This window comes from Ursus arctos, unplaced genomic scaffold (genome assembly GCF_023065955.2).
Source record: "Ursus arctos isolate Adak ecotype North America unplaced genomic scaffold, UrsArc2.0 scaffold_5, whole genome shotgun sequence".
NCBI lineage: Eukaryota > Metazoa > Chordata > Mammalia > Carnivora > Ursidae > Ursus > Ursus arctos.
In genome coordinates this window covers 50,509,110-50,527,278 of record NW_026623067.1, presented here as the reverse complement: position 1 = coordinate 50,527,278, position 18,169 = coordinate 50,509,110, and the positions used below count along the sequence as shown (strand labels likewise).

General features: G+C 38.8%; 1 protein-coding gene across 10 annotated transcripts in view; it reads right to left on the bottom strand.

The window, feature by feature from the left end:
• The window catches only part of IPO11 (importin 11), a 210,538-nt gene that overhangs the window by 191,780 nt on the left and 589 nt on the right, over positions 1–18,169 (bottom strand). For 4 of the 10 annotated variants that reach the window (XM_026498899.4, XM_026498900.4, XM_048221247.2 and 1 more), the window contains one exon: positions 16,329–16,396. In XM_026498899.4, the coding sequence (XP_026354684.1) occupies positions 16,329–16,337 (9 nt within the window). In that variant the 5' untranslated portion in view covers positions 16,338–16,396. Of the gene's footprint in view, positions 1–9,888; positions 10,075–11,624; positions 11,786–16,328; positions 16,397–17,602; positions 17,679–18,169 lie in introns of those variants that run through there. The other 6 variants (XM_026498905.4, XM_044384169.3, XM_044384167.3 and 3 more) reach the window with 4 other exon arrangements.

The following is an 18,169-nucleotide window of genomic DNA, read 5'->3' as shown; positions in this document are numbered from 1 at the left end:
TATGCTTCCCAAATGGCTGATTAAAAAAATGAATGAAGGGAAAGCAAAGAGGAAAACAATAAATGAAGGAATCACTAAATGAATGAACAGCCCAGTCAGTATCTTCAGCTACTGAAATGGGACACACTGGAGTGCCTGGGTGGCACAGTTGGTTAAGCGACCGACTCCTGATCTCACGACCATAAGATCAAGTCCTGTGTCAGACGTCTCTGCGCTGGGCGTGGAACCTGCTTGAGAATCTCTCTCTCCTCTTCCTCTGCCCCTCTCCCGTATCAAAAAAAAAAAAAAAAAGACAGACAGGAGAAAAGAAAGAAAGAAAGAAAGAAAGAAATGGGGCATAACAAGGAAATAAAATTTAGCAGTACCTTTTACTGGGAATATCTAACACCCTTTGTTCTAATCCTGTGCCCTCTAATCAACTTCCTGATATTTACGCAGTTTATCATTAGACTTTTCCACATTCATTCATTCATTCATTCAGGTATTGACTGAACACCTACAAATGCTAAGTATCATTCTAGGCACTTCATATGTATCGATAAACTAAAAAGACAAAAAAAAAAAAATCCCTGCCCTTATAGAAAGGATAATCTAGTGGCAGAGACAGGGAAATAAATGGGTAAACTACACAGTACTTAAGATGGCAGAAAACAAGACCAAAAAACAGCTGTAAGAGAAGTCCAATTCAATAAACCCAAAGGTGTGTGTCTCACTGGGAGTTTTTAGTAAAATAGTATTGGTAAACTACAATAAATCTCTTGCCTGTTCAGTGAACACAGGTGTCCCCCATGACTGAGTACTTCCTAATAGGAAAAGTTAAAAAGCTTATCCTAGGGGCACCTGGGGGACTCAGATGGTTAAACACCTGCCTCCGGTTCAGGTCATGAACCCAGGGTCCTATGATCGGACCCACATCGGGCTCCCTGCTCACAAGGGAGTCTGCTTCTCCCTCTCCCTCTAACGCTCCACCCGCTTGTACTCTGTCTCTCTCTCAAACAAATAAAATCTTAAAAACAAAAAAAGGTTACCCTAAACAAGTGACCCCTTGGCAAACAAGGTACTGCCAATCCTGAGGCCTCAACTACTGTCACCATCACCCTCTTTGACATCTTTAGTTGAAACACACAAAAAAACACATCTGTATAAAAACTACTAAAGAACAGCAATTACAGTTATTGGCTTTAAAGTTCCTTCTCTTATGTAAAACAAAGAAAAAGGAAGGAAAGGAAGTAAGCTAGATTTTGAGCAAGATACACTTCTTTGAACTGGAGTAATAACACAGCCTAAATTTAATAGACTTTATAACTGATCAGATTTAAGTCTAGTTGGAACCTTTCACTAAGTGCTAAGGGATCATCAGTCCTCTCCAAATACACACAACTTTGATTGACAGTTTCCAACTACTGGTCCAGGACATCACGGTCTATAACCCTTTCTTAAAAGAATCTCATTCTAGGGGCGCCTGGGTGGCTCAGTCGTTAAGCATCTGCCTTCAGCTCAGGACGTGATCCCGGAGTTCTGGGATCGAGCCCCACATCAGGCTCCTCTGTTGGGAGCCTGCTTCTTCTTCTCCCACTCCCCCTGCTTGTGTTGCCTCACTCGCTGGCTGTCTCGCTCTCTGTCAAATAAATAAATAAAATCTTTCAAAAAAAAAAAAAGAAAAAAAAGGAATCTCATTCTAGAGGCTCCTTGGTGGCTCAGTCGGTTAAACGTCTGCCTTCGGCTCAAGTCATGATCCCAGCATCCTGGACTCAAGCCAGCCCCTCCCTCTCCCTCTGCCTGCTGTTCCACCTGCTTGTGCGTACACACTCTCTCTGTCAAATAAATAAATAAACCATTAAAAAAAATAAACAGGACAAATTATTAAAAAAAAAAAAAAAAAAGAATCTCATTCTTGCAAGAGTCCAACCTAAGGAGTCACTGCATTTATAAAAACTCATTCATTAAAACATGAATGGGTTGCATGCCAGCAATGTCCCCACAATAAGGAACTAGAATATATTTTATCATTAAAATAATGGGTTTTTTAAAAGATTTTATTTACTTATTTGACAGAGAGAGACAGGCAGCGAGAGAGGGAACACAAGCAGGGGGAGTGGGAGAGGAAGAAACAGGCTCCCAGCAGAGTAGCCCAATGCAGGGCTTGATCCCAGAAGCCAGGATCACGCCCTGAGCTGAAGGAAGATACTTAACGACTGAGCCACCCACGCGCCCCATCATTAAAATAATATTTTCAATCATTAAAATAATTTTTCTATCACCTTGGAGCCGTTTATCAGTATCAGTTTTCTAAGCAGTAAATAATAGTTGACCCTTAAGCAATGCCTGTAACTTTTGACTCCCCAAAAATTTAACTAATAGCCTACTGAGGAGAAGCCTTAACAATAACATCAACTGCTGAATAACAAATATTTTTTAATTCATGAGTATTATATCCTATATTCTTACAATGCAATAAGCTAGAGAAATATTAAAATAATCATAAGGATGAGAAAATACATTTACGGTACTATACTGTATCAAAAAAAATACACCTATATGTAAGTGGACCCACAGATTTCAAAGCCATATTGGTCAGGGGTTAACTGCATATCTGATTTAAACATTTTGTTTTACTGACCAAGAAGACTGTGTCTCAAAGACGTTAAGGAAATAAACTGTGACTTCTCTAAAGTTCCAGCCTCATTAGCAACATTTTTTAAAATATTTTTTTATTATGTTATGTTAGTCACCATACAGTACATCCCTAGTTTTTGATGTAATGTTCCATGATTCATTATTAGCATATAACACCCAGTACTGGCCTATCCCAATCCCCCCCCCGCCGAAGCCCTCAGTTTGTTTCCCAGAGTCCACAGTCTCTCATGGTTCATCCCCCGTCTGTTTAGCCCCCTTCATTCATTACCAACATTTCTAGAACTAGATTACAAGTCTACTATGCCAACCCAATACTCTGACTACTACATTTTTCATTTTGATCACAGTGTTATCCATTAATATCTCAAGTGAAATGAACTGACAATTTTTTTTTAGTTTTAGACTTGAGAACCAAAATAAAACATCGAGACTATAGCTCGATTTTCTGCTAAATTAAATTACATAAAAACTGAAAACAAAAATTAATAGTCTATGAAAATACTGTAGGCAACATTAACAAGATAAAACCTAGAACACGTTTTTAAACAACTAAACAAAGAATTATTATACAGAATATATGATAAACCCTTGTAAATCAACAGAACGAGAAATACAAAAGAAAATTGGACAAAGGGTATAAATAGACAATTCATGAACAAAAAAAGGCAAATGAGGGGGCGCCTGGGTGGCACAGCAATTAAGCGTCTGCCTTCGGCTCAGGGCGTGATCCCGGCATTATGGGATCGAGCCCCACATCAGGCTCCTCCGCTATGAGCCTGCTTCTTCCTCTCCCACTCCCCCTGTTTGTGTTCCCTCTCTCGCTGGCTGTCTCTCTCTCTCTCTGTCAAATAAATAAATAAAATCTTTAAAAAAAAAAAAAAAAGGCAAATGGGTAATAAATACCAAAGGTATGCTACCTTACTGGTTATCACGAATCTAAAAAAGAGCTATCACTTACAATCATCAGATTAGCAAAAATTAAAAAGTCCAAAGATATTGAACACTAGCAAAAACATATGGAAACAGAGTCCCTTACGCATTGCTGCTAAGACTATACATTGGTACAACCACTTTGGAGAGCAATCCTGCCATCTCTAATAAACTTAAGTGCGTGTGCCTGTGTGTGTGTGTACCCTACGACCAAACATGGTGTATCCTATGACCCAGCAGTTCCACACTTGGTGCTATAACCAAAGAAATTCCTACACTGGCTTATAGGGAGGAGACATGGGTAAAGGAGCTCATCTTGGGAGTTGTCTGTAATAAGAAATAAAAGATAACATATGTCCATCTATAGTGGAATAGATACATGAACTCTATCTTGTACAATTGGTTTCCTCTGATTGGAAAACTCTAGCCTCTAGACATCTGCATGTCTTGCTCTTAAACTTCAATTCAGGGCTCCTGGGTGGTGCAGTCGTTGGGCGTCTGCCTTCGGCTCAGGGCATGATCCTGGTGTTATAGGATCGAGCCCCACATCAGGCTCCTCCGCTATGAGCCTGCTTCTTTCTCTCCCACTCCCCCTGCTTGTGTTCCCTCTCTTGCTGGCTGTCTCTCTCTCTGTCAAATAAATAAATAAAATCTTAAAAAAAAAAAAAAAAAAAAAACTTCAATTCAGTCTTTGCTCAAGTTATCAATTCCTCAGGTAGGTTGTCCCTCACCACCCAGTTTAAACTACATGACCCTCCAACCCAGAATCCCTCTAGTCTGGATATCTTTCTTAATTGTTCTGCATAACGTTGTAACTATCTGACATTCTATTATCTATGTGTTTATTGTCCTGACTTCCCCAATTAGAACTTATGGTCCAGAGACCAGGAACTTCAATTTGCTCAAAGACGTATTGCCAGAATCTAAAAAAGTATCTGGCACATATGAAAGCAACATTAAATATTTGCTAAATAAATGAATTCAATCACTAAATCACAATCTCTGTTTATCCTTATGTAAAGCACAAAAATGAACCCATCTCTGACTTTTCAAGCCCACTCAATCTCACCTCCAGAGTATGTAACAATCCACCTTATTTCAACTCTCCAGTAATTCAACTTGCATTCACAGTACTCAACAAAGAAGGAGCTTCTATTGGCCAGCCACTACTCTGAGAGATAAAAATAAATAAAAAAGAGTCTTTGAAGTTCAGTTCAAAAATGGCAGCAGTGGCTGGGTCCTGAGTGTTCAGGCTGCTAGGTCGGTCCAGGGCCCAGCTGGGACGGTTCCTGTCGTGCAGGGCAAGGAGGGCTCTGCTCACATGTGGAAGGCCCCCATCTACTTTGTGGTGCTCCCAGACATGAGAGTAAGCATCTTCCCAAAGGTGCATCACAAGAGCATGAGAGATTTGAGTTCATCACCTACCTCCAAATTCACATCAGGTTCAAGGCCTTTCCCTGGGGACTGGCTATAGAGATGAAAAAAGAGAACCCGGACCACTATCCAGTGCGGACCACAGCACTGGTCTGGACCAGGACTCTGCACAAGGACCAGAAAACTAAATGGAACCTTAAGCTCACCTTCCTTACTTGTATCAAATGATGACCAGTATACTGATCTTCCATCCCTTTAGTTACAGCAGGAGATGGCGTAATACATAATTTAGATTAGATCACAAAAAACAGAATGAAAGAATCTTGCCATTCAATTCTGAAGAGGAAAAAAGACGACAAAGCTGTTCTGGAAGAACTCAAGTGGAAGACATAACTCAGCCTAAGCAGGCTGGGGAAAACCTGGTGGGGCACGAAAGAGGGCCAAGAAGGCGTTTATGCTGGGTCATGAAAGTGGAGTAGGAGTTATCCAAATGAGTATGTTATGGGTGTTTGTCAAACAAATGATCGGTACGTTCTAGACAGAAGACACACAACGTATTAATGTCTCAACTTTAAAAAACATTCTAACGCTTCTGAAGAATTGCAAATAGTTCAGCATGACAGAATAACGTGAGGCAGAAAACAGCAGAAGAAAGCAAAAAGCAAAAAGCAGGGGCGCCTGGGTGGCTCAGTCGGTTAAGCGTCTGCCTTGGGCTCAGGTCCTGATCCCAGGGTCCTGAGATCAAGCCCGGCATCGGGTTCCCTGCTTAGCGGAGATCCTGCTTCTTCCTCTCCCTCTGCCTGCTGCTCCCCCTGCTTGTGCACGCTCGCTGTCTCTCTCTGTCAAATAAATCAATAAAATCTTTTTTAAAAAAAGAAAGAAAGAAAGCAAAAGGCAAGCAAAGTCCAAATCACTAAGGTCTGTATTTCCTAAATTTGGTAGTTTGGATTGTAATCTGAAAACCTGAATGGAAAGACTGCAGAAAAACAGTACAACCTGCCTATAATAAAAGGAAGGGTAAAGAGGGATTGATATTCATTCTTAGGAGAAAAGTAATTATGTAGAATGTTTACGCAAAGGTCCAGATAATAATGATAGTTTGAACCAAGGTGGTTGCTGCAGGGAAAAATGGATGAAAGATGTAGAACGAGATCTGGCAAATGATTAGAGGGTTTCGGAGCGGGGGGAGTAGCACTTAAGGGTAATAAGAGGGAAAAATTAAGATTTGGGGCATCTCCAACTAAATGACAAGGATCACAGGAGGAAAAGAAGCAACTTCAGAAAGAGTGAGATATGTAATTTTTGAGCTGAACTTAAATTATCTTAAGACAACCACAATGCGTCAGAATTGAAGAGTAATCTGTGCTAAAGAGACAGAGATTTGCTATTCATCAAAATAAAGACAGTGGTTGCAGTCACCAGAGATAAGACCACTCAAGAGCAGGCAGAGGCAAGAGAGCAGAAGACCGTACCTCAGTGTGAAAGTAGTATCTGAAGGGGTCAAAGAGAGAAAAATACACCAAGGAAAGATTGGTCAAGACACAAGAGGAAAATAAGGAAACCACAGGGTCAAAGAAGTAAAAGAGAATTTCAACGAGGACAACTACTCAAAATGTCAAATGATGAAAAAGATTCTACTAGACTTCACAACAAAGATCAATGGTAACCACCACCCATCAACTTCAGTGACTGCAGTGGATTGTCAGACTCCAATATACTGGGGTGGGGAGGGGAGAGTAATAAGGTGGCAGAGAAAATGAATATAGGTAACTCGTCCAGACACTCAAAGGAAATAGAGATGAAACTGAACAGGAATCTAGAGTGAAAAGAGTGTATTTAAGATAAGTGTGTTTAAATCTTAGTAAGTTAGTGCTAGTTGAGAGTAAAAAAAGAGTAACCAAGTGTTACGGACTGAAATGTATTCCCCCCAAATTCACATGTTGGCGCCCAAACCCCCAGAACCCTCAGTATTGGAGGTAAGATTTTTGAAGAGGTGATTAAGTTAAAATGAGGTCATCAGAGTGGGGCGTAATCCGAGTGGTATTCTAATAAGAAAAAGAAGACACCAGAGATTCTAGTGCACAAGGGGGTGGTTATCTGTAAGTCAAGGAGAAAAGCCTTAGGGAAATCACTCCCATGGGAACCCGGATCTTGGACTTCCAGCTTCCAGAACTGTGAGAAAATAATTTTGCATTGCTTAAACCACCCAGTCTGTGTTACTCTCTTAGAGCAGCCCTAGAAAACTAATATAACACATTAAGGAAACATTGTCCCTGTGAAGAAAAAACTCAGAGCACGAGAGATTGACAAAAGTAGACCTGCTTACAGGTGAAAGAGGACAAAAAACAACGTCCCCACCAAGGCATTTCATTTCCTCTGTGAAGAAGAAGTGACCTCATCCACTAAAGAGTAAGGAGGGAAGGTAGTGGGTTCATAATCACCATCGGAAACAGGAGTTACTAGCAATGCACAGAATTATCAGATTGCTTGCCCATTACTAAATAAATGTTTGTTGTGGAATGAATACCTAGCTCTCTTTCATGAATACTTTAGCTCCATTTTAATAAAGGAGTAACTAGCAGAAGAAAAGCATTGGAGTAAGTCAGAACCTGGGTTATGAATTTGATTACGTGACCTCCTGCAAGTCACTTACCATTGCTGGGTCTCAGTTCCTTCAACCAGATGAATCAGACTTGATAATCAGCAGAAGACGGCCTCAGATCAAAATAAATGCTATGATTTTTATGCAGGTTTATGCATGACCTCAGTCTTCCACTTTTTTCAGCCAAAGTAGTGAGTTTTAAGCTTTAATATAAATTCATATCATCTAGAGAGCTTGTTAATATGCAGGTTCTGATTCATTAGGTTTGGGGTTAAGCCCAAGCTTGCGCATTCTGAACAAATGCTGAGGTGATGCCATACACCACATTTTGAGTAGCGAGGGTGCAGAACACTAATCCAGCACAAGCTCTACAAAGCTTTTAATTGTGGGCTTATCTGTAATCAGCCTGATATTTAGAAAACTAAACAACGATGCTCCAGACTCACACCTGCACTAAGTATGTCTTGCCATTCCCTAAAACATTCTGAAATTAACTGGATAGTCCTCGTTTGATGCACATAGGGAAAGACAGAAATGAGTAATACTGGAACCAATAACACCATATTAGGAGAAGCAAGATTAAACACAATGCACAGAAATAGGTGAAGGGGATTAAGAGGTGCAAACTTCCAGTTATAAAATAAATAAGTCACAGGGATGAAAAGTACAACACAGGAAATATGGTCACTAATACTGTAACAACACTGCATGGTGATAGATAGTAATGACACTTATCAGGGACACTTATCATGGTGAGCACAGCATAACGTACGGAATTGTCAAATCATCATATTGTACACCTGAAACTAATATAACATTGTATGTCAACTATACTTCAACGACAACAACAAATATAAATACAAATGCACACATATATGAACCTACATACAACACAGAGGTCAAAAAACGATTAGGTCACCTAATCGTATTATCTTTCTCAAAACCCGAAATATTTTTATATCTACAAAAACATATTTAGCTCTTGAAAAGTCTTCAGTATATTTTAACTGCCACATGCCTACAAGGGTTCTTTTGCATTATGGTTTGATCCTGAATGCAAACACTTTCTAAATGTCACAAAATTTAAAGACTTTTATACTAATTACCAAATAATCTCTATGTATTTGTTTAGAACCTCCAATCCTATTGCCACGATTGAATTCATTTGTGATGAGAATTTTCTTCTGCTCTAGGAAGTGTAACTAGGACAGAGACAGCCCAGCTGACCTAGGGCTATAATATATGGCCACAAACCATTGCTATAATTAAACTGTTTCTACTATTCCCTATACTAGGTTACAGGAGGAAAAAATTCCACAATCCTATCACGACCAACAGGGATTTTCATTCTAATTTCAAAGCAACCTTCAGTGAGGAAAGATTAAACAAAAGGTGTCATGCAATGGAAGCCTTATAGTCACTCTCCCCTTAACCTGAAGCCTCTAAACCGAAAAGAGAAGTTTAAAATAACGTTAAAATGGAGTGAACTCCTTATCCAAGAAAAAAAAAATTATGGCTGTAAACTGCTCTTACCTTCTTCTGAAGAATAACCAATTCTCAAAGGCACTACACATCACTACAACCGAGCTCGCTTGTATATGGGGTGGGGAAGAGATATGTCAATTGCAATCCTGGCACCAGCAGGCAATTTACCACTTCTGCCTAATTTAGTCAAGTCACTTCTAAATAATACTTTCCTCATTCCCCCCTATATAACAAAAGAATAAAGAAGAATGACAAATGCAATGGACCTCAAAATAGTTTTGCTGAATCACAAATACCCCCAATATAAAGCTGCAGAAGTCGCTGGGCTTGAGCATTGGCGGCCATACCTCAGCAAGCGGCTCCCCTCTGAAAATGTGTTAACTTACTTCACCTGTTCATTAAAGGCAAGGAAGGGTCTAACGTTTAATTAAAGCTTTCACAGTATCGTTATTAGCATCAATATAGTGTGTGCAATAACAACATACACTGGTTTTATACTTAAGATGACCACGTTCTCTCATCACCTATCCCCCAAGGGCAAATGCACCACCCCGGCCCGCAACCGCAGCCACAATGGGCACCCTATGCTCTTCTCGTCTTGGCACCCAGTCCCTGTCTCTCTGCACCCGGATTCCTCCTCAACCAAGCCTCCCTTCCCAACCCCGGGCTGACTCCGCCAGCCCCCAGCTCCTGGTGATTCCCAGGGTTATGCAGAGAGCCAAGCCTGCAGGCCGCCCTCGCCGCGTTACTGCTATTCCTCGTCTGCGGGTTGCCCCACGTTCTTCCCTCGCCTCTCGGGTCTCCGCTGCCCAACTCACGCCTCCCTTCCACTCGCGCGCTCTGTGGCTCTCAGGCCTCACCGTTTGGTTCGGTCCGGAATAGCCCGGCTCTCCCACTTCCACTCCCCAACACGAAGCGAAGTCGGTTGGTCCCGCGCCCCACGCTTCCAATCTACACGCCGCCGCCTACTGATGCCGAAAGCGGCTTCTAGGAACGCGCCATGTTCAGCGTCGCGGCTTCAAACGACGCTGACGCGCGAATACTGCGTCACAGACACCCAGAACGCGTGGACTAGGCAAAGCGAGAAGGCGATAGGAGAACGGCAGAAGAGGAGGGAGGGGCTTCCCCTTCGAAACTGAAGGCGCCCGGGGGCTAAATCAGCTGTCTGCGCTTGCGCAGTAGAGAGCAGGGAGCCTGGAGTCAGCCAGATCTGTAACCATGGGAACATTAACTCCGCGTAGCCCGACTACCAGAAGGATCGGTTGTGTCATGGGTTGATTGAAGCTTGCTTGAATCAGAACCATTTTCTCTTCCCAATTCCGATTATCTGTTCTAAACTGTATCGTTTTACGGTCCGTCTCAGCTGAGGAGAGTTAAAATATCTTACTCTCTCACTGGTCCACCCTCCCGCGAAAATTTATTTTTGAATTTCTTTGAGTCCTACATTTGCTGGGCGCTCTACTCCAGAACTATAGCAAGAATGGAAAGATTAAAAAGTCCACTTCTACCCGCCTCTGCTACTAGCTAGCTTAATGACCTAAGTTTTCTTTAGAAAGAGAAGTTGTAAAGATATTGTTGAGGGTTCATAAAGAATAATAAAAATAATAACACTTATTGAACATTTAGAATGTGCCAGATACAATCCAAAAATCTTTACATGAATCATGTATTTATACAAATCCTCAAAACAATCTATGCGGTGCTTTTTATTATGCCCATTTTATAGATGAAGAAACTGAAGCATAGAGAAGTCAAGTAACCTGCCTAAGATCACACAGCTAGTAAGGGGCATTGTTAGGATTTGAACCAGGCAACCATAAAGCCTACATTACAAGGGTATTTATCACACAAGGGCTGTTTTAAAAGTAAAAATATAAAAAGTTATCTAAATAACCACCAAGAAAGGAATGCCTAATCATAATATATGCATATATAATAAATCACAAATTGGCCACTAGAAATTATGTTGGCATGTGTTTTGACATGTTAACACATTCACAAGGCATCAGGAAGAGTGGATTACAAAACAATATGTTCAGTATGGTCCCATTTCTGGAAATAAATACATGCCAAAATCTTAACAAGATTTGCCACTAGTTGAATGGTATTGTGGGCATGTTTCATTCATTTATTTATTTAGCCTGACTGTATCTTCTCATTTTACTGAAAGGTAATACTTGTCAGGTTTTAAATGTTCATAGAATCACATGGGATCTTGTTAAAACACAGATCCTGATTCAGCTGGTCTGCGGTGGAGCCTGAGAGTTCTCATTTCTAATGAGTTTCCAGTTAATGCCAATGCTACTGGTCCATAGATAACACATTGAGTAACCAGTCAAATAGGAATATGCAACACACACACACACACACACACACACACACACACACACACACATATGCAACATATATATATGTGGGGTGCATATATGTATATACATACATACATACATACATATATATATATATATATAACCTAATTTGAATTAAAATGAAGAATTTGATTTAGAAGAATAGATCTTTTCTATTTGGGAAAATGGATCTTTTGGAAATCTAATAAGAGCTATAACTTAGAAAAATGCACACACACAAATTTTACCTGCAATTCCAGGTTCCCCAATAGGATGCACTTGGAGGTCCTAGCTTCAGCTATGATGAATGTAATACCTAGTCATACATTTTGTACAAGACAAATATGTACAACTACATAAATAATCTCATTACTGCATTTCATTGATATATTCTTATATTCTCAAGATTCTGTAGAGAAAAGGGAAAATATTTAAATTATCATTGGGCCTGTTCAGAATATATTTGAAATATAAAGATAAATTCAGTGTTTTCCCCTCTAAACAGTTGAGAACCGAAAAGAGATAGCAGGAAGTTGATGAAGCAAATGATAAATTGAAGAAACACTGTCTTCCCTTACCTCTCAATCTCAAGTAGTTTCCAAGATACAAATAAGTTTAATAACTATGCAACTCATTTGCCTCAGTAACTATATTATGATAACTAACTGCTACTAAATATTTTCCTATGTGCCAGTTCTAAGTGTCTTTTATGTGTCTAGGATTGAACTATACACATTTTATGTAATTCATTAATTTCCATCCCACCCTATATGGAGAGTATTCTTTCCCTTATTTTACAGATTAGATGATGTTCATTGGAATTCGTCATTTGTCCATGTTCAAATTCTTACATAGACGAACCCAGACTCAAATTTTGATATATGCTTCGTAGTTGGTAGGATAAAAGAGATCCATATCCTAATCCCCAAAACCTGTGAATGTATTATTTTTCATGGCAAAAGTGACTTTGCAGATACAGCTACATTAAGTATCTTGAGATGGGAAGATTATTCTGGATTATCCTGTGGGCCCAATGTAGTCACAAGGGTGTTTTATAAGAGGGAGGGAGGCAGGAGTGTGAGAGAGAGATGTGACCATGGAAGTAGAAGTCGGAGCGATATGAAGCCGTGAGTAAAGGTATGCAGGCAGCCTCGAGAAGCTGGAAAAGTTAGATTCTCTCCTAGATTCTGGAAGAAACTCAGTCCTGCAGAGGATTTTAGACTCCTCACCTTCAGAATTCTAAGATAATAAAGTCGTGTTGTTTTTAAACTAGTTTGTGATAATTTTTTCCAGCAGCAAGAGAAAACTAACAGGTGTTCCAATTTGCTTTCCAATTTGCTACATTTCATGTAATACTGCAACTTGTGTAAAACTGGGTCTTGGGCAACTCTAAAATAGAGCTCTCATTAGATGCTGATTAATTCATCAGATGCTTACCAGGTTAGGAAAACAAGTGTTTGAGAAACTAACTGATCTGACCTTGGTAATATAATTTGTAGCAGATTCAGTTCTGTTTATGATTTTTTAAAAACTTGAAACAATACAAATGTCTTTCAATAAGGATCTATTACATAAATTATGGTAAGTTTATATAACAGAATACGATCTACTTATTTAAAATGGTGATGTAGACTTATATTCATTAACATTAAAAGATGTCCTTCATATTTAGTTAGGTAAAAACAGGAAAGAGTCTAATATATCCAGAAAGTCTTAGAAACTATCAATACATTAATGGAAGTTAATTCTGAGTGGTGGGTTTCATTTTCTAAAACCTTTGGTATTATCGAAACTTTTTTTGCAATGTTTAAGTATTACTTTAATAAAGAAAAATAATACATAAAACAATCTCTAGTTTGGAAGAGGGAATATAAGAATATCCTCTACCTATAGTTTTTTTTTTTTTTTACAGTGAAATGAGCATTTTTTTTTATTTTCTACTGGTAAGAATAAAAACTGATTTAACTGTTTTAGAAAATAATTTGATAATATATACCCAGAGACTTAAATATCCATACAGTTTGACTAAATAATTTCATTCTTGGAAATCTATACCAGGGAAATAATCAAAAGATAGAAAATATTTTTCATGAATACACTAAAATGTGTATGGCTCTGTTTTTTACAACAATGGTGTGAGAATGACTTAGTAAACTCTTATGCATTCATAAGAAAAAATCTTCTGCAGCAGCTTTCAATATTAATAACCAAGACTGTATAACAACTTGGGAAAGTGCTTTTCATGTCACTGTATTTTATGAAAAGAATAACAGTAAATTGTATGACTTCAATTATATAAAAATATGAGTTGCTAAAACAATAGAGGAAAACAGTGTATGTCAAAATGTTCATAAAGGTTATCCCAGCATAGTGCGATTACAGATACATCTTTCATCTTCTTCCTAGTTTCTGTATTTTCCAAGATTTCTACAAGTTAGATTTTTGGTTTTGTTATTTTGTTTACAGTGTATGCTGTTTATAATGAAACATATCAGATTGTTATTAAAAAGTAAAATTGATTTAGGGCTCTTCGGTGGCTCAGTTAAGCGTCTGCCTCCAGCTCAAGTCATGATCCCGGGGTCCTGGGATAGAGCCCCAAGTCGGGCTCTCTGATCAGCAGGGAGTCTGCTTCTCCCTCTCCCTCTGTGTACTCTCTCTCACTTGCTCGCTCTCTCTGAATAAAAAAAAAAATTTTTTTAAGTAAAATTGATTTAAATTCTATTTAGAATGGCTCAGCTAGTATACTTTGCTTCCCAGCCATCCCACCAGTGATGAGAGCAATTGACTATGATGCCCATATTCAGCTGGAACATAGAGACCAGCAGAGCTCACTCATAGCCAGCAGATGTCCTACTGTGGGACTGGCACAGGCTTCCACTCCCACCTCTGCTGCTTATTACCTGAAGGACCCTAAGCAAGTACCTTTGATCTCAGTGAGACGCAGTTTCTTCCTATGTAAAACAGGGTAATCACGCTTGCGCTAACAAACTTCCCAGGGTCTCACTGAAAATCAAATTGTGTGAAAAGTACTTCAACGCCATAAAACATAATATAAAAAATACAATATTTATAAATGTAGACATTAAAATGTAAAATAGGCTCTGTTATAGTTCACAATTAGAACTCTCACTACAAAAATAATTTATTTTTTGCTGTATTTCTAAAGCTTCAAAAAGCTTCATTGTGTAAGATGATATATATTATTTTATGGTGATGATATGAAAACATTTATCTGACAGACACTTTTGGGAGAATCAATTATTAGATATTAGATATTCACTGACAATGCTTAGACTTAGGCTGGTATTAAACAGAGGCCATAATTGTGTTTCTTAATTAATTTGGTTACCTTAAGACAGCATTTATAATGATCTGAAAAAAAAATTAGAACATGCTTATAGAGGAATTTTGCCCAAAGTATTCAAGGTATGTATGTAACTTCTTTCAGCCAAATATCATCATATTTCTCTGTTAAGATTTAGACAGCATAGTAGAAATTAAGACACTAGGTACTCTTTGAAATTGTCCAGTTTTGTAAAGTAGAATTTCATTTTACCATTAAGATTTGGATATTGGCACAATCATAATAATGCTCCATTGTTCTAATCAAATTAAACAGTTGATATTAATTAGATTTCAATTTGATTTTATCTTGTCCAAGTGAATTATATTCCTTTTTCAAAAGGACACAGTGTTCGTTAGTGAAACTCTGTTAAAAGTGTGAAATTTAAACATTCTTGATATTTTTATGACTTCAATAAATTAAAATCTTTAAGGAACTATATTTTATACAAGAAAATGCTTACAACATTTTACTGTTATTCTTCATTGTATTTCCTGGCACATTTAAAATGTTAATCATTTCAAGCATCCTGTGAATTTAAGTGAGCCTCTTGTACCAAAGCAAATGTTATTATAATTCTTTTTCAAGTTATAGTAAAAAACAAAAAAATATAAGAATGGCAATGAATCCACTGTGCACACCCAAATTGAAAAATGATTTTTTTAATTAACAAAGGAGATAAATATAAACGAGAGAAGCATAAAATTATTATAATTGAAAGCCATTCGTGTCTGCAAAGATAACTCAAATACATTCCGGCATAAATACCCAATGCTCATGTCTTTAATGAAGTTCATAACCCAGGGTCACACAATTTTCTAGGCCATGGTGCACCCAATATTATCTCACTTCTGAATGCCACCTTGATACTAACAGAAAAAAAAAATTGGTGAATATAGGCAGAATAAGGGATCCCAATTATAAGAACAAGTCTCCCATACTAATGACAGTAGCCTTCCCCATCTTCTTTTATTTCTGTGGAAATTCCTCCATCTACTTTATTTTAGGGCTGCATTTCCTAGAGGGTTTGTTAAAAATACATTTGCCAGGGGCCAATCCTACTCTGATCCAGAATGTTCAGGGTGGGTCATGTAAATGTGAGTTTTCATTATGTGCTAATATTAGTTTGCCTGGGCTGCCATATCAAATACCACAGACTGAGTGGCTTAAAGAACAGAATTCCATTTTCTCACAGTCTAGAGGCTAGAAATTAAAGATCAAGGTGTCAGCATGGTTGGTTTCTCCTAAGGCCTCTCTCCTTGGCTTGTAGATGGCCACCTTCTCCCTGCGTCCCCATAAGCTCTTCTCTCTGTGCACACACACCCCTAGTGTTTTGTGTATACAAACTTCCTCCTTTTATAAGGATACCAGTCGTTGGATTAGGGCCCAGCCTAGTGATCTCATTCTGCTTAATTATCTCTTCAAAGGTCCTAACTCCAAATAGAGACACATTGTGGGGTACAAGAAGTTAGGGCTTTAACAGATGAATTTTGGGAGGATACAATTCAGCCGTAACATGTGCCGTAGTGTTTCTGATGCAGGTGGTCCAAGATTCACATATAGACAAACACCAATTTAGATTCTAGGTAAGCTAAATGTACACACTTACCTTAGTCATTTAGTTTTCTGTGCCTTAAAACATGTGGCCTCTTCTACGAGGGTCTTGCTATTTAACTCCTAAAAAAAGATCATTTGGTTATCATTTGGTTTTCCATCCGTGTTGTCTACTCTATTCACTCTTCAGCAAAAGCAAAGGAGACTTAGATTTTGCAGTACCCTAAACTATGAAAAGTGGGATTCCGTCTAGGACAGAGATTCACCTAGGAGTTTAATGCTAAACCTTTTTTTTTCTCCCCAACTAGTAGAACTATCTCCCCACTCCAAGATTTCAAGCTCTCCCTGGCCTGTCCATATGAATTCTCCTAACAAAAACTGCACCCCTCTTTCCTTCTATTGTACTATGTACTTACATTCACAAAGTCTCCCACCTTCATGCTTTCCTCACTTACTGTCCTGCAGTTAGTTACAGCAGAAACTGCCAGGATGTGAGTCAATTCTAGATTTGTGTCCTCAGGACTCTGATCAGATTATTTCCATCATGGGAGCCTTGCCAGACCATGCTATATAAAATAGCCTCTCCCACCCATCCTGTTGATCTCTATCTCCTCTGCTTTCCTTGTCCCTGCACACTCATCACCACCTCCCATAGTGTGTGTTTTTCCCCACCAGAAAGTAAGTTCTACTTTGCTTTGCTCAGTGTAGAACAGTAACCCAGGAAGATGAGCATGTCCTTGAGGTGATCTTGCACTTCTCTTGTGAAGTAAAAGGTGAGGTCTTCTGCTCAGAGGGAACTGGGGAGGTAGTAGGGGAAATGAGCCTGAGGAGAATTCAGCAGGTCTGAAGATCTTTTACGGAGAATGGGAGAGATTGGAGAAAATTCAAGAAGAGTGCTAGAGCTAAGAGAGCAAGAGCTGAAAGTGGAGCCCATGAAGGTCTCCTACCTACACTATTGTGTGATCTCTGGCAATTCTCACAGCCTGGAGAGGAGCAGAAAATGCAAAACGGTTATTCTGGTTCCTCAGTGACCACCATTGCTCCTTGGCATAACATTTTAGGTCCTTCGTAGTAAGGCCCAATTTACCTTTCCTATTTATTCCTCAGCTATACCAAGTTTCTTTTTCTCTCTTAAACCTCTTTATACCTTGTCTTTGTCACTACGGTTTCCTCTGAATTCCCAAGTTTCCCCTGGCTAATTTTTGTTTGTCCTTTAAAGACTCCACTCGAATATTGTATTTTGAAAATGTTCCCCAACTTCCTCAAATATTAGCCACTGCGTTAATAATCATACCTTTTTTTTAAACCCGCAATCTTTGGAATACAGACCTAGGTTCAAGATGCAGCTGTCATCTACTGTGTGACCTCGAGCAAAATATTAAACATTTTTGTCCTTCAGCCTCGTCTGTAAAATGGATATAATGATAAGACCTATTTCAGACAACTGTTTGAAAAGATTAAATGAAATAATGTACCCAAAGTACCTGGCGTGTAACTCAACAGCAAATACGCTATTATTATAACTTGCATGTCTCCCTCTCTTGACAGAAAGTTTCTTAAAAGCAGTGATCGTATCATGTTCATCTTTTTACTCCTAATATTTGACACAGTGCCTGGAACACGTAGGTTCTCCAGAATTGTGTAGTAAATTAATGATTAATGGAATGACATAAGTAGTTGAAGATGCTACTAAGGTTATGAGGTTTTTCCTGAGTTAGAATTACAGCAAAGAAAGACCAAGGCCTGGGGATGCACACATATTAGTTGCACGAGGAAGAGGCAGCTTTGGTAATCCAAACAGAAGACACTTTGAAGAAAATAGAGAACACACTGAAAAATTAAAAACTGAGAGTCATTACACTGGCAGCGAAACAGACGGAACCTTGTACTCATGGA